The following is a 15,974-nucleotide window of genomic DNA, read 5'->3' as shown; positions in this document are numbered from 1 at the left end:
TTTTAGGACAGGGCTTGTTAAAAGTGGAATGTGCCAGGTCTGGAGAGATGGCTCAGTGGTTAAGAGCACTGACTGCTCTTGCAGAGGACCCAGGTTCAATTCCCAGCACCCACATGGCAGCTACAAACTGCCCTTAATGCCAGTTCCAGGGGAATCTGACACCCTGTTCTGACCTCCGAGGCATTGCAGGACACGGGTGCACTCACATGCAGACAATATACTCATACGCATAAAATTAAAAAAAAAAGATTTTTTAAAAAAGTGGAATGTACCAGGTGTAGTGGCACATGCCTTCAATCCCAACACTCTGGAAGCAGAGACAGGTAGAGTTCTGTGTTTCTGTGAGTTCAAAGCCAACCTGGTCTACATAGCATAGCAAGTTCCAGGCCAGCAAGGGCAACATGAGAAGCTGTCGTTAAAAAAAGGAGGCGGGGCCAGGGCCGGGGGAGAAGACGGCTCAGTGGTTAAGAGCATTATCTACTCTTGCAGAGGACGGGGGTTCGGTTCCCAGCACTGACATGGTGACTTAACCATCTCTAAGTCCAATTCCAGGGGATCCTCACATGCAGGCAATACACTCAGACACATAAAATAAAAATAACAAAATACATTTTTTAAAGAAGTGGCATGCCCTGGGTGTACTTCAAATGCCAGTTCTCTTCTTCCTCTACTAAGAAGCCCAGGGGGAGTTTCTTCTGTTTTCGTTGAAGAATGTTGGTAAGTGTTGTGAAGGCCCCTTAAGTATAGGACCAACTCCTCTGGAGGGTATCGAATTCTTCTGGAACTGGAATTAAGGATGGTTCTTAGCCACCATGTGGATACTGGGAATTGAACCTGAGTCCTCTGCAAGAGCAGTCAGTGCTCTAAACTACTGAGCCATTTCTCCAGCCCTTCTTTCTTTTTAAGACAGTGTTACTCTGCAGCCCAGTCTAGCATGGAACTCCCTTTAGTCTAAGCAGGCTTTAATTTGTGGCAGTCCTACTGCACAGCCTCCCCAGCACTGGAATTACAGAGACGAGCCCCAACCTGGCTTGTGCCCATGAGTCTGATAATCTCAGTAGAATTGTTGATTGGCAATTCAGTATTTTTCTTTTAAAATTTAATCTTATTCTATTTATTTTACCATGGGGGGCAGTTTGAGACAGGGTCTCCCTGTGTAGAATTGTTGATTGGCAGTTCAGTATTTTTCTTTTAAAATTTAATCTTATTCTATTTATTTTACCATGGGGGGCAGTTTGAGACAGGGTCTCCCTGTCTAGCACTGGCAGGGTTGGAACTTGCTATGTAGAACAGGCTGACCTCGAAAGCACAGCGACCCACGTGCCTTTACCTCCCAAGTGCTGGGATTAATGGCATATGCCTGACTGGTGATATTTATTGTGTGTGTGTGTGTGTGTGTGTGTGTATGTATGCATGCTTGCTGGTGGTGCACATGTGCCACAGAATGTGCGTGAAAGTCAGAGGACAACTATGAGAAGCAGGTTCTCTCCTTTGACCTGAGTTCTAGGGATCAAACTCAGGAACTCAGGCTTGCTTGGTGAGTACATTTTCCTGATGAGCCTCTTCCATCATGGACTGTGGGAGACCCTACCCTGTTTGAACTCTACTCAAAAGCATGCTTAGCGTACGTGCAAAATCACCACCAGCTAAGAGTGCCTATGATGGCAAAACCAGATAGGCTTGTGCAGGTTCTGAAGGGCAGTGTCCCTTGTGTTTAGAGTAGATTAAAAAACTGCCTTATTTACACTGCTGTGTGAACATTTGCTCTATTGTAAATAGTCCGTGTTTTGTTGCTAATCGTTTCCTTAGCCCCTGCAGAGAAATGTGCTTTGGTCAGCATAACTTTTGTCCTGAAAACCTGCTTAGAGTACCTGATCCATGCTACTAAAACTTTGGAAATTGGAGCTTTTTCTGTGGAATGGGGAGCCTCCTGGTCCCTAGCTTTCTTTAATATTAAAATGTCTTGTGTATTGATACCATGCCACCCCTCTGCAGTATCCATCACCACTCAGCCACGCAGTGGACTAAAAACTCCAGGTCCTTGCAGTCTGCTCTTCCTGCTGGGCACTGTATTGTATGCAGGACACTGCTCTCCATGGCGCTATGAGCTAGAAACCCAGGCCACTGTCCTTAACTCTGTCCTCCTCCTCTTCTAAGCTAATTCATCACCAAGTCCAATCATGCTACTTGAACATATATGTATGATCTAGGCAGCTATCAAACAACACTTTATGACTTTTTTTTTGTTTTGTTTTGGTCTCTTTTTTTTGAGACAGTCTCCCTGTAGCTCCAGCTGGCCTGGAACTCCCTATGTAGACCAGGCTGGCCTTGAACTCACAGAGATCTGCCTGCCTCTGCCTTCCAAGAGCTGGGACTAAAGGCAGGTGCCACCACTCCAGTCAGGAAGACTTCTATTTCAGGTTCATCTTTCACCTGGAGTGGGCTCTATTCTCCACTTCCAGCCCAACTATTCAGTTGTTTTCTTTTTTTCTCCTAGTTTCTTTAACATATTGCATTCATCAAAACCTGGTGAACTGAAAAACTGATCATATCATCCTTAATTGAAAGCCCCCCCCACCTTACTTTGGAAGAAAGTCCAGCCAGGCATGATGGTATGGCCTGTAATCTCAGCACTCAATTGAGGCTGAAGATCTACATACTGAGTTTCAGGCCAGTCAGGGTGATATAGTGAGATTCTGTCTCAAAATGCAAACAAAGAAAACAGTCAAAACCCCTAAAATATGGCAAAAGAAGTTTTGCAGTGCTGAAGGTGGAAGTCAGGGCCTCATGGTGCATGCAAGTCAAGTGCTCCACCTCTGAGAGACACAGGGCAAGTCTGGAGGAGGAATTACTTTGGAAACAGGGTCTCCCTGTAGCCACAGCTGGCCTGGAACTGGCTATGTAGATCATGGCCTCAATCTCACAGAGATCCACCTGCCTCTGCCTCCTGCGTGCTGGGATTAAAAGTGTGTACCACCACACCTGGCTTATTCATTTTTTGAGATAGACTCTCACTAGGTAGCCTAGACTGACTTGGAACTTGCTTTGTAGTTCAAGCTGGCCTTCCTACCTCTGCCTGCCTGCCAAGTGTTGGGATTACAGGCATGTACCACCACACTACTCAGTCTCCTGGACACTTAAAAATTTTTTTTATTTTTTTATTTTTGCCGGTCGTGGTGGTGCACGCCTTTAATCCCAGAACTCAGGAGGCAGAGGCAGGCGGATCTCTGTGAGTTCGAGGCCAGCCTGGGCTATATAGTGAGTTCCAGGACAGCTGGGGCTACAGGAAGACCCTGCTTCAAAAAGAAAAGGAAAAAAAAAGAGTGCCCGTGTGTGCGCATGCGCATGCCACAGCACTTATACGGAGGTCAGAAGACAACTATGGCAGTTGATTCTCTCCTTCTACTATGGGGGGTTCTGGGGATTGAACTCAGTTTCTCAGGCTTGGCAGCAAGTGCCTTTACCCACTGAGCCATCTTGCGAGCCCTCTGGATACTTTAAATCATTTCTATATTACTTAGCATAATTAATATAATGAAAATGTTACTTATTATCCAGTACTATTTAAAGATTAATGACAAGAAAAAGTCTGTACAGCTTTAGTGAAGACAATTTGTCTTCAGTTTTTTTTTTTTTTTGGTCTTTTTGAGACAGGGTCTCCCTGTAGCCCCAGCTGTCCTGGAACTCACTATGTAGACCAGGCTGGCCTTGAACTCACAGAGATCCGCCTGCCTCTGTCTCCCAAGTTGTCTTCAGTTTTTAGTCTTTGGTTAAATCCATGGAACTGGGACCTACAGATATAGAAGGTTGACTATATTTAGAATGTTAGTCAGTCACCCTCAGTGGGCAGGGACACCCTTTGTGAAGAATCTGTTTCTTGTTTGTGTGTTTATATGTTTACAGCCAATAGGAACAGGTTCAGCTGGGTGCATGTCTTTAAGCACTGGGAGGCAGAGGCAGAGGCAGGTAGATCTCTGAATTCCAGGCCAGCTAGGGCAACATAGTGAGACTCTATTTCAAAAAATAAAAGGGAACAGATTCACTTTAATCCTTTTTCTCTAACCTTTGGAGCCTTTTTATCTTAGAAGACTTTTTTTTTTTTTTTTTGGTCTTTTTGAGACAGGGTCTCCCTATAGCCCCAGCTGGCCTGGAACTCACTATATAGACCAGGCTGGCCTTGAACTCACAGAGATCTGCCTGCCTCTGCCTCTCAAGTGCTGGGATTAAAGGCATACGCCACCACACCTGGCCTTAGAAGACTTTTTATGAGTGTATTGCCTGCATGTATGTGAGTGCACCCGTGTTGTGCAGTGCCTCAGAAGTCAGAAGAAGGCTTCAGATTCCCCTGGAACTGGAGTTAAGGATGGTTCGTAGCCACCATGTGGGTGCTGGGTATCGAACCCAGGTCCTCTGCAAGAGCAGTCAGTGTTCTTAACCACTGAGCAATCTCTCCAGCCCCCTAGAAGGCTTCTTGAACTCAAAGGTTTAAGAAGATATGTGAGTCAGGTGAGGTGACAGACTGTAACCCTAGCACTTGGGAAACTGGGGCAGGTAGGAGGATTGTAGGTTTGAGACTTGGACTATGCTGGGCAGATTGGAAGAGTAAGAGAATTTGAAAACAAGCTAACAATGCCAGTAATACAAGTAATTAAGTATATACTGTGAGTGAGTTGGAAAGATGGTTCTGTGGTTAAGAGTACTTACTGCTCTTCCAGAAGACCTGGGTTTGTTTCCCAGCACCCATATGGCAGCTAACATCCACCCTTAACTCTAGCTCCAGGGGATCCAACGCCTCCTAGCCTCCAAGGGCACCAGGCACACATATAAAAATATTTTTATTTTATGTGTATGAGTGTATTGCTCACATTCATGTGAGTGCACCCATGTTGTGCAATGCCTGCGGAGCTCAGAAGAGGGTGTCGGATCTCCTGGAACTGGAGCTACTGATGGCTGGTAGCTGCCTTGTGGGTGCTGGGATTCAAACCTAGGTCCTCTTCAAGAACAGTCAGTGCCCTCAACTGCTGAGCCATCTCTCCAGCCCCAAATAGTTTTTAAAAATTAAAAAGTATGTATTATGAGCTAGAAAGAAAAAAAAAAGTATAGAAGCGATAGGGAGTGCAGGTGCTGAAATTTTGAAGTGGGGTGATAAGGAGGGCCCCACCAAGGATGTGACACTTAAGAGTCAAAGGAGATGAGAGAGCCAGCCATTGAGACGTCTGGGGAAGGACTTCTTGGGGAAAGGATGCAGCCACACAGAAGCCCTGAAACAGGCATAGGCAGGAAGCAAAGGGGTCAGGGCCTGACCAGGACTGAGCCTGGAAGGGAGATGGGCTGGGGTTAGAAAGTCTTTGGTAAACTGGGTATGGTGGCACAAGCCTTTAATCCCAGAGGCAGGCAGATCTCTGTGAGTTTAAGGCCAGCCTGGTCTACATAGTTCTAGGCCAGCTGGGGTTACATGGAGACCCTGTTTCAAAAAGAACAACAAAAAAAGTCTTTGGTAAACTGGGTGTGGTTGCACATGCCTTTAATCCCAGCACTAGGGAGGCAGAGGCAGGCAGATTGTGAGTTCAAGGCCAGCCTGGTCTACATAGTGACTTCCAGTTTCAAAGAGACCAAAAAAAAAAAAAAAAAAAAAAAGTCTTTGGTTAAATCCATCGAAGTGAGACCTACAGATATAGAGGGTTGACTGTACTTAGAATGTTTATATGTCTGTCACCCTCACTGGACTGTCAGATGCTGGCTTTGGATGAAGCTAGAAGGCAGATGAGGCAGAGGGTTGATGTGGTCAGATTCACCTGCGCATGCTGGTGTCTTTGTGAGGAGTAGGGTAAGAAAGGGCAGGTGGGGAGGGTACCTGGAGAGCCAGTACAGTGGTCTAGGGAAAAGGTGAAGAAAGCTCTGGTGGGCAGTAGCTGCAGAGGTGATGGAAATGGCTTCAGGACATACATGTGTAGAAGACAGAACCATCACATTTGCCCACAGGTTGGATGTGGGATGGAGAAGAAAGGAAAGAATCAAGGACAACTCCAAGATCCCGAGGGCAAGGATTTTGAAAAAGTGGAGCTGTCACTTACTGAGACGGGGGTGGCTGCAGGACATGGCGGAGGAAGCTATGAGGTTGATTTTGGTCATATTGTAGCTGGAGGGTCTATCGCACATCTGGTAAAGAAGGTGGTGGATACAGAATCATAAATTTGAGGAAAGCAGCAGGGCTGGTGGTCCTCAAAATCATGAGAGTGGCTGGGATTATGTAGGCAGGTGTAGCTGGGCAAGAAAAAAGCACATAGGGGACCTATCCTGCACCCGAGGCTGAGCAGAGGAGGCTGCAGTCACTAAGACCCAGGAGGACCCAGAGGGTAGCCTGGCAGGAAGGCTGTCAGCTGCTCTTCTGTTGGCTTGCTTGCTTTTGTGGCGCGTGACCATGTTATATAGTTCAGCCTGGCTTCAAACTCATGATCCTTCTGCCTTAGCCTCCCAAATACTGCCATGGTACACATGTGGAGTTCAGAGGACAACATCAGAAGTGGATTCTTTCTTACCATGTGGGTCCTGGAGCTCAAACTCAGGTAATCAGTCTTGGCAGCAGCACCATTACCTATAGAGCCATCTTGCTGGCCTATGATTTTCTTCCTTCAGTTTTCTAGATTTTGTTAACTTTCAACTCTGAACATACATACATACACACACACACACACACACACACACACACACACACACATATATTTGGTCTTTTCGAGACAGGGTCTCCCTGTAGCTCCAGCTGGCCTGGAACTCACTAGGTAGACCAGGCTGGCCTTGAACTCACAGAGTGCTGGGACTAAAGGTGTGTGCACCACACCCAGCTTGAACATATAGTTTTTAAATTTTTTCAAAAGGGGGTTTGGAGAGATGGCTCAGCAGGTAAGAGCACTGACTGCTCTTCTGGAGGACCCAGGTTCAGTTCTCAGCACCCACATGGCAGCTAACAACCATCCAGTTCCAGGGAATCTAATGCCTCTTCTGGGCCCCATGGGCATTGCATGCATGGGTGCACTTACATATATGGAGACAAAACACACAGAATAAAAATAAATTTTTAAAAATTCTTCAAGATATTTTTTTCCTACACCAGGGACTGAATCTAGCTCCTCAAGTGTGCTAGGCCAGAGCTATGCCACAGAGCTATATTCCCAGCCCTCTTTTTACTTTTTATTTTGAGACAGGGTCTCATTAAGTTGCCTGGGCTAACCTTGAATTCATTCTGTAACTCAGGCAGACCTTGAACTTCAGATCCTCCTATTTCCAAGTAGCTGGGATTATAGGCCTCTACTACCAGGACCATGTTAGACACAAATATTTGAAAATAAAATTCGGAAGTTAGAGTTTGCTGCTTAAAGTACCAGTCTCTGCCTACCTCCAACATACACACAAGAGGGAATTGAGGACCTCTCCCACAATGGGTGCTACAGGAGGGAAGGGAAGGAAAGCCACACCACATTGAACCTATCTCAAGGTTCAGCCTGTCTCAGGTCCTATCTCAAGGGCAGCTGAGCTGCCACCATGACCTGCTAGAACCAGGGCACCAGAATGCCACGTGCATCCCCAGCAATGTGGCCCCATACCCTGACATAGACTGACAGGTGGACTGACATAGACTGACAGGTGGACTGAACACCGTCTTCATTAAAAAAGTTTATTGTCTGTGCCACCCAATGCAGGTGAAGATTGGCTCCCTTCCCAGGTGCCCCAGCCTTCCCACCTGAGTCCCTGGTGAGCCGCTCTGTAACGGGCCCCCATCTTGGGGCAATGTCCTTGTTCATCTGATCCAGTCCCATTGTTCCTGGTCCAGGGCTAAGCTCCACCTCGAGATGCCATAGGTATGGTCTCCCCTGAGTGACTGTTGCCTCCAGCATCTGAGAAACCCCTGCCTCCAGAGGCTGGGGCCACGTCCACTTGGATGACACCATGTACCTGGGAGAGCTGTGGGCTGTCCAAGCTGGCAATGAGCTGGCGGGGGCCTGGTCGCACAGGCACAAATGTCTGGCGCAGTGTGACTGTCTCATTACCCCCGATGTCCCTGTGGGCAGAGATAGCATCATGAGCCTTGAGTAACTGAGGGTGGAGTCTGGAGCCAGGATTAATCCAGAGTAGCCAGGAAGGAAAAAGCAAGAGGTGGAGCCATTCAGGCATTTCTGGGTTCAGCTGGAATGTTCCCCCACCCCAGGACAAAGCCTCCGCCCTAGGGCCACCTCCACACAGCCACACACCCTGCACTAAGAACTCTCAGCATCTGGCTTCTCCCCCTTGCACCTGGGCAGAGGCTGCCGATGCCACGCCAGGGGCAGTTCAGCTTCACCTGCCCAGACCACCCCATCTCACCAGGGTTTTCAAGCAAGGCTTTGAGGCCCAGCAGAGATTGCCAAATGCTTTTGGTTTTGCCAAACAGTAAACTAAAGAAAAATTCCTGCCACAGAAGAAAGAGCATCTTAATACTGCCAAGCAATAGAAGGGTGTTTGTTATTCAAGGAAAAAGGCAAAGTCCTTCCAAGAACAGACAATAGGCATCTTTAAATGCCTATGTGTTTGTGATGTGTGTGTGTGTGTGTGCGTGTGTGTGTGTGTATGTGTGTGTGTGTGTATCTGAGCTTCCTCAGGGAGCTCTGACAATTATTCCCACAGCACCTCTGGGCCTCAGGATCTCACCAGTCTTACCAGCCTCTGTCTCATCTCACTTTCCTTAGTCTGCTAATCACTGAGGTGGACTAACTCCTTTAAGGATTTGGCTTCCTTGGTGCTTATGGGAAGAGATGCCAGCTCCCTAACCTGACACACAGGCTCACCTTGACTCAGCTCTCATCCTGCATAGCCATATCATCCCACCATTCCTCCGCTGGCCCAGCCCCACAGAACACCTCTTCTTGCCCGGGCTCACCTCCATTCTCATGCTCTGCATGTTGGGCTAGGCTTCCCTGAGCTCCTAGCTCCGCTGCCCCAGCTCTGCTCTTGCTCCAAGTCCTGGCTCTCACCACTGTTAGCAAGGGTTCTACTGAGCACCTCCTGCCCCTGGAAAATGAACACGCTTCTCTGGGCTCTTCCTGCAACCTACATCATTTTATTTTATTATTTTATTTCATTTATTGTTCGCTTGTTTTGAGACAAGGCCTCGTAACCCAGGCCAGCTTCAAATTTCCTGTGTAACTGAGGCTTGCCTTGAACTCTTGACTCTCCTGTCTCTGCCTCTCAAGGACTGCAATTATGGGCATGTACCACCACAACTGACACATTTCATACACGAACATGGTTGCATTTATATGGCGTCTGTTCATACCTGTTAGAATCTTCCCTGCTTCTTCGTAAACCTCTACTTCTGATCTCCTATCCAACCTAAGCTTGCCTTGGGATTCCTTTTCAGCCCCAGAACTGTGCAGTTACCACAGTCCTCCAGGAGTGAGCCACCATCCTTAATTGTGAAGATGAGCTTTCCACGGGCAAAGCATTTGGCACCTGATCTGGGGAGTTTCCCTGGGCCCATCACTGCTTGTTAGCTGTTAGTTTACCACAAGTTACTTCCCAATCCTCACTTTCTGGCCCATAAAATGGAAGTGAATGTAAAGTGAAAGGAAGTGGGAGCAGATGGTCTTGTGGGTATTTCTGAAGCAGGAGTGTTTACAATATAAGTAAATTAAGTATAATTGAGCAAGTTAGGATTTGGTGACAAATTTGTGTTCTTAATTTTTGCTCACTTCTCTGTAGATAAAGAGGCTAAAGCTTGTTAAAGGTTAAAGGTTGCTTAGGCTTACAACCACCTTCAAAAGTCTATAATTGAGTTGTAATATTGCAGAAATTGGTCTTTATGCTTTACAGTCACTACTATTATTTTTAAAAGAAACTGCTTTCCATCTTTCAGCTAGGAGTGTCCAAAAATCCCTGCTTAGGGGGAAGGAGTCTGGTTATGATTAAAATATATTGTATGAAATTCAAGAATCAATAAAAATATTTAAAAATTTCTCCTACCCTTGGTTGTAGTGACAGATGAGCACCTTGCCACACCTGTTTTTGAGTACAAGTCAGTTGCTAAAGCTGGAATGTCCTGTAACTCTGTGTTGGTAATGAAACTGACTCCCTGACGATGACACAAAGTGTAGACATCCCAGCTCCATCCCCCCCATGCCTCCTTTGTGGTGTGTATCATTTCTGAACAAAAAGGACATTATTGACCCCATGTTTGTTTAACATGTTAATTAATCTTAACTCTAAATGGCTCCAGTCTTTTCCCCAAAGTCAAATCTACACCCAAGAAGGGAAACTAGCCACTTGAAGGACATTATAGTGAGTGTGATTCGGGTTCTGGGGGAAATTCCCAAGAAGGACTTCCAGCCTTCTAGGTGACTGTTTTGATGGTGACATAGCCAACTGGAGGAGTGAGTCCTGGAATGTTTATTAAGTGGCCAGTCACCAGGCTGGGGAGGCACACCTTGTGGTATAATGGGGTTCCATACCACAGCCTTTGATGTACAACTAAGAGGCAAAGTAACACCCCTTTTGGAATCTAATAGTTTGAATCACCTGTCCCCTTGAGGTTCCCAAATGTCCTGAAAGTTCAAGTCTAGATTCATAGCAACCAAGGAATTGCTGTTCAAGGAAGGCCTGCCAGATCAGGCATCATCTAGTGCCACCACTGGAGCCCTCAAATGAGAGGAGGAGGAAAGACAGATACTCATGTAAGCCCTGAGCCGGGGAGGCGGGGGGGGGAGCGGTCCTTCTGGTACCCAGAACAGTGGTCCTTTCCTAAACTGGGGCAGGGCAAGAATCAAAGGCCTCTCTGGCCTGGCAAGGGAAACACGCGTCTGGGGAGCCCCAGGATGGGTGTGAGTGCAGCCGAGTGATGTCTAAGGGCAGAATTAGGCAGATCTTAAGCCCTGTTGCCTGAGCTGCCAGAGACTCTTGTAGGGTCCGTTTTGTGCTACTTTGTGAAATCAGCATCCTTAGGAATCAGCCTGAGCCAAAGATCAGGACAAGAACCTCAGCTTTGGCTTGATAACCAAAGTGGTGGCTACCACCAGAAGGGGAGGGGTAGGCTAGGTGGGCAGGGGCCTCTGCTTCACCCTAGCCCCTCTCACAGTGCCTAAGAAGCCCCTCTTTTGGAACACTAGTACACCTGTCCCTGTCACAAGAAAGCTGGTCTGAAGGTCGCCTCTGTCTTCTCTGCTTTCCCTCCTTGCTTTTCTTGGGGTGTAGGGGGATGGGCATCAGGTGTCAGTGTCAGAGATGACAGCCACAAGCCCAGGAACATGAGTGCTGTGTGCCCTGGCTGAGCCCAGAGCCTCACCCGGTGTGGATCTGATCCAGGCTGGCTGAGAGAGAGCCTGTGATTCGGGGCTCTCTCTCTTAGAACTGCTGCTCAGCACTTAGGACACAAACCAGGCAGCAAGCTCAGAGTCTGGGTGGTGAGTGCCACTGAAGGGAAAACAGAGCCTGCCCTTCTGTGCTGTGAGATCCTGTGAGATGATGCCACCATCTCTCTTGTTTATAAGGTGACAGTGGTAATGGCAATAATTAAAAAGTAACTAGTACTGGAGACTAACTATCCCACATGCTAGACTAAATAACTCTAGGCCCAGGTGCTGTTGTTACTCTCACTAAACAAGTAATATCACTGAGGCTTAGAAGAGTTAAGGCACTTGGCCAAGGACACCTAGTCAGGATAGTTGGAGCAGGAGCTTGAACCCAAGTCTTCTGAGCACCACAGCCTTGCTCTTAATCATATGATGGGCTCTAATGTACTTTAAAGGGCCTCTGTGATCTCCAAATGAGATAATATTCCTGAAAGTGCATGGTCAACCCTTCCATGTTGCCCAGGTGTTAGGAATGGATTACTAATGATTCCCATGTAGAGTTTCAGCTCCCTAATTAGATGGTGAGGCAGGGCAGGGACACAGTACAACATGAGGCACTCAGCAAGTCTCCTTGGCAAGTCTTGAGCACTGGTTAGGCTGACGTGAACTGAGCTAGCTGGTTCCAAGCTGCTTTGTGGGACCCTGACTGAAAGGAGAAGCCCAGACCAGCCTGGGTGGAAGGAGGGGTGGGCGGAGTCAAACTCACCCAACGTTGAGGACCTTGGGTCTCTGTAACCCGGAGCCTTCGAGCCGGAAGACAACGTTGGTGAGGGTGATGGGCAGGGGGTTCCTGAACACAATCTGTACTTCACACTCCTGGCCGACCACTGCTGCTCCCAGTAACTGAGAGAAATAAGACGTCCACCCCATATCAGAGACCTCGGCCAAACATGGGCCCATAAGTGCACCGAGGGGGGAAACACCTTAGAATCGAAACCCCCCCAAGTCCCACATTTGCCTCTAAGAGAAGCCTCCTCAGAAATCAGAAGAAACTCACCCTCACTCCACACATTGAGGTTACCACAGAATTGGAGGTGAGAGTCCATTTTACAGATGAGGAAATTCAGCCCAGAGCCGGTCTTTAACCTTTTTCTACTAGAAGGCTCATCAAGCCAGCCTGCTCCCAGCTCAGTCAGTGCCCCCCCCCCTTTTCAGCCCCTGGTTATTGCTCCCTGTGCACCTCTTGTGTCCGGGAAAACTGCACTTACCGTGAGGGAGAGGTCAGGGGTGCGCAAACGGAAGGTGTGCTGCTTGGCCAGTACCTGCCCACTCTCCTTGACATGGCCCGAGACGTTGAGCAGCATTGCGCCTTGGTCCACGAGGTGGGGCCGATATTCCTTGTAAGCCACAGGCATGGTAACACGGTCCGCTGGGGGAGAAGAGGCATGTCAATCACAGGCCTGCTTTCCCACACCCAGAGGCGCTCCATGTACACATGGAGGAGTGCTTGGCCATCTAGGGGGCCGGGCTGGGTAAGGAGCACTTACAGGCCCCTGGTGCCAGTGCCACTTCCTTCTTGGTCTCCTTGAAGGTAGACCCAGTGACACCGGTGTAAAACGTGACAGAGAGGTAGAGGTGCAATTTCACAGTGCGGCGGCTACTGCCTCGATTGGTCAGCACCACAGAGACCGTCAGATCCTGTCCCATCACAGCGTCCTGGGCTTCCACCTGCATTGCTACGTCCTCAGCAGAATCCCGGGTGGCATACACATTAGGTTTGCTGCCATGGGCAGCTGCTGTCTCCACGGCCTTCCGCTCTGCTTCTGAGCCTGGGGGCGTTGAGGGTCAAGGGTGAGTTCCAGTTCTGGCTGGGGTGGGCATGGAACACTCAAGCTGGAGCTGGCTGGGCCCAGAGAAAGTTACCTTCTGGGTGCTTATAGATGTGGGTGATTTCCTCTCGCATGTTGGAGCTGACTGCTTTTGTGACAATGAGTGTGCCGATGGCTTTTTCCTCCACATACACAATCTTGAAGCTGCCGTCATCTTGTCGCTGCCAGTATACTTTATCACTGTTTACCTGTTGGAGAGCAAGAGATGACAGGGTCGAGTGAGCCAGCCTGACCCCCGCTGCCTTCCCTCAACCCTGGGAGCTGCAGGCAGAGCCCAGGAGACTCTTGGGCTCTTGGAGACTCTTGGGAGACTTCCCAAGCTGAGCCAGCCAGCCAGAGAGCTGGGAGGAAGCCAGTTTGGGAGGTTCCTTGCAGCGCATTTTGGCATTAATAACAGTAATCCCTTGTGCTCCTCGCTGGCTTTACGATTTATGAAGCAGTCCCATACCCATTATCTCTTTTGATCCTGAGTACAGGAAGCAAGGCAGCCATTATTATCCCCTTTTTACAGCTGAGGAAACTAAGACTCTTAGAATGTGTGTTCAAGGTCACACAGCTAGTCAGTCAGCGGTGAAGTCGGGACCAGAGGACCCAGGAGTGAAGTCAGGGCTCTGTCCATGCCAGACTGCCTGCTTGAGACAGCATCAGGAGCCCGGTCCTCACCTCAGCAAAAATGAAGGGTGTGTCATACTTCATGTAGACTAAGCCATTCTTGATGGACTCCACGGAGCAGGGACCACAGCAGAAGATACCTAGAGAGTGAAGCAGGACCGAGGTGGGGGATGCACGGAGGTGGAGCAGGACCTTTAGACCTTGGGTAGAGGTCACACAGAGCTCCAGCAGCACCCACCCAGGCTGCTCTGCCAAAGAACTGGGTAGGGGCTAGAGCAGCCTGTGGACAGTCTGCCTTGATAGCCAGGTCATCAGCTTACTCTCTGGACTGGCTAGATGTCCACTGTCTGTGACTCTCAGAGTACAGGGCCTCTTCCCCCAATCCTTCATCACAACCAATCCAGCAGGATCTACAGTGGTTCTGGTTGGCCGAGAGCAGTGATACCACTATCACCATTCCAGAAAAATCCAGAACACCTCAGCTCTGTAGCCCACTCTGTCCTCTATTGGGAAGTGGGGAGAAGGATGGTGGGAAAGAAATAACTCAGGAGGGCTTCCTAGAAAGATGAGCCTGCAGGAGAAGGCTGGGTGGGACAGAGAAGGTAAACAGGAAGTCAGGGTGATCCAAAAGGAAACAATCTTACCACCTAATGCTCTGGCCTTTTACAGATGGGGAAATAGACTCAGTCAGTGAAACAGATGCCAGGCTCTTATAAGACAGCTAGAAAGAGCTCATATTTACTGAGTGGCTGTGACATCGTAAGCATGCTACTAGTACTCTGATGCATGATGTCCACTTAATCCTTCCAACTGCACTAACACCAGTATTCTATACAAGAACACCAACACTTATTTGCCACCCATCACTCATCTAAGAGTGGACTTACGGTGGACTTAAGCCCTGGACTGGCTGTCTGGAGCCCCTGTCTGCTACTCATCCCACTACTTCTCAGATCTAGGCCAGAGATCAAGTCTCCCAGTACATTCATCGCAGGCATTTCTGGGTTGCACAACTCAAGGCACTGTTTAAGTAGATGATTGACAGGGAGAGGTCTGGGATGTAACTGGGGGACAAATGTAGGCTAAGCCAAAGCTGTCTGACTCTAGGAAGGTAGAGGCTAGAAGGAAGCAGCTGGAGGGATAGGCCAAGTTGCCTGTGGTAGAGTGTCAAGGCCAGAGGGGGAGGGGTGGATGGTTGTCTGAGAACAGAGCGAAACAGGTCTCACATTTGTGGGAAATGAGTATGTGGATTCAGATATGAGGCTGGTAGGTTGTATCACCCCAAGTTACATCTTAGGGCAGGGTTACACGAGCTATTTTCTTCAAACCTCTTTGAGCTTTGATTTCTCTGTACTATACGGGAACACAGTGAGCATTGGAATAAACAGAACAGGAACAAGGATTCGTTCTGCTGCTGACCTAGTGTTCGGTGCCCCAGGCAAAGTCACTCTACCTCTGTCCCATGGGGTGTGGAGTGGGTCCCAAATATGGATGACCTTTGCTGGGCATGCCTTTAATCCCAGCACTCAGGAGGCAGAGGCAAGTGGATGTCTGTGAGTTCAAGTCCAGCCTGGTCTACATAACAAGCTGGGGCTATAGGGAGACCCTGTCTCCAAAAGACCCCCCCCCAAATAACATGGATGATCTTAAGAATTACCAAGGAATTTTTGAAAATACAGATTGAGCCAGGTAATCCCAGCACTCGGGAGGCAGAGGCAGGCGGATCTCTGTGAGTTCGAGGCCAGCCTGGTCTACATAGTGAGTTCCAGGCCAGCTGGGGCTACACAGAGACCCTGTGTCAAAAAGACCAAAAAAAGAAAATACAGATTGAAGGACTGATGATGTAGCTCAGTGATGAAGGAGTTGCCCAGCGAGCCCAAGGCTCTGGGTTCAATTCCAGTGAAAAAGAAATATACCTGTCATTGGATGCTATCCTTGAAAACTCTGATATATTAGCTTTGATTGCAGGTTTTGGGGTGAGAACCCCCCAAAAGTATAAATTTACTTAAAAATCATTTTCTCGGAGAAGATAAGAAAATTTCAACTTTATGCTATTTCATTCTATACTGTTTTTTACTTCTATGAACACATTCATTTCTTTTTTTTTTTTTTTTTTTTTTTCTCATAAAGGTTCCCCCTGTACCCCCAGTTTTCCTGG

General features: G+C 48.2%; 1 protein-coding gene across 2 annotated transcripts in view; it reads right to left on the bottom strand.

The window, feature by feature from the left end:
* Positions 1–7,645: 7,645 nt before the first annotated feature.
* Tgm1 (transglutaminase 1) overlaps positions 7,646–15,974 on the bottom strand; it is a 14,407-nt gene continuing 6,078 nt past the window's right edge. The window contains exons 10-15 of one of the 2 annotated variants that reach the window (XM_008839804.3): positions 13,868–13,956; positions 13,239–13,392; positions 12,863–13,144; positions 12,584–12,744; positions 12,082–12,218; positions 7,646–8,056 (exon numbers count right to left, since the gene is read on the bottom strand). In XM_008839804.3, coding sequence (XP_008838026.1) covers positions 7,831–8,056; positions 12,082–12,218; positions 12,584–12,744; positions 12,863–13,144; positions 13,239–13,392; positions 13,868–13,956 — 1,049 coding nt within the window. In that variant the 3' untranslated portion in view covers positions 7,646–7,830. The remainder of the gene's footprint in view (positions 8,057–12,081; positions 12,219–12,583; positions 12,745–12,862; positions 13,145–13,238; positions 13,393–13,867; positions 13,957–15,974) is intronic. The other variant, XM_029566859.1, reaches the window with a different exon arrangement.

Source organism: Nannospalax galili, unplaced genomic scaffold (assembly GCF_000622305.1).
Source record: "Nannospalax galili isolate Female #2095 unplaced genomic scaffold, S.galili_v1.0 scaffold1119, whole genome shotgun sequence".
Lineage (NCBI taxonomy): Eukaryota > Metazoa > Chordata > Mammalia > Rodentia > Spalacidae > Nannospalax > Nannospalax galili.
This window is presented reverse-complemented; position numbering and strand designations above follow the sequence as displayed.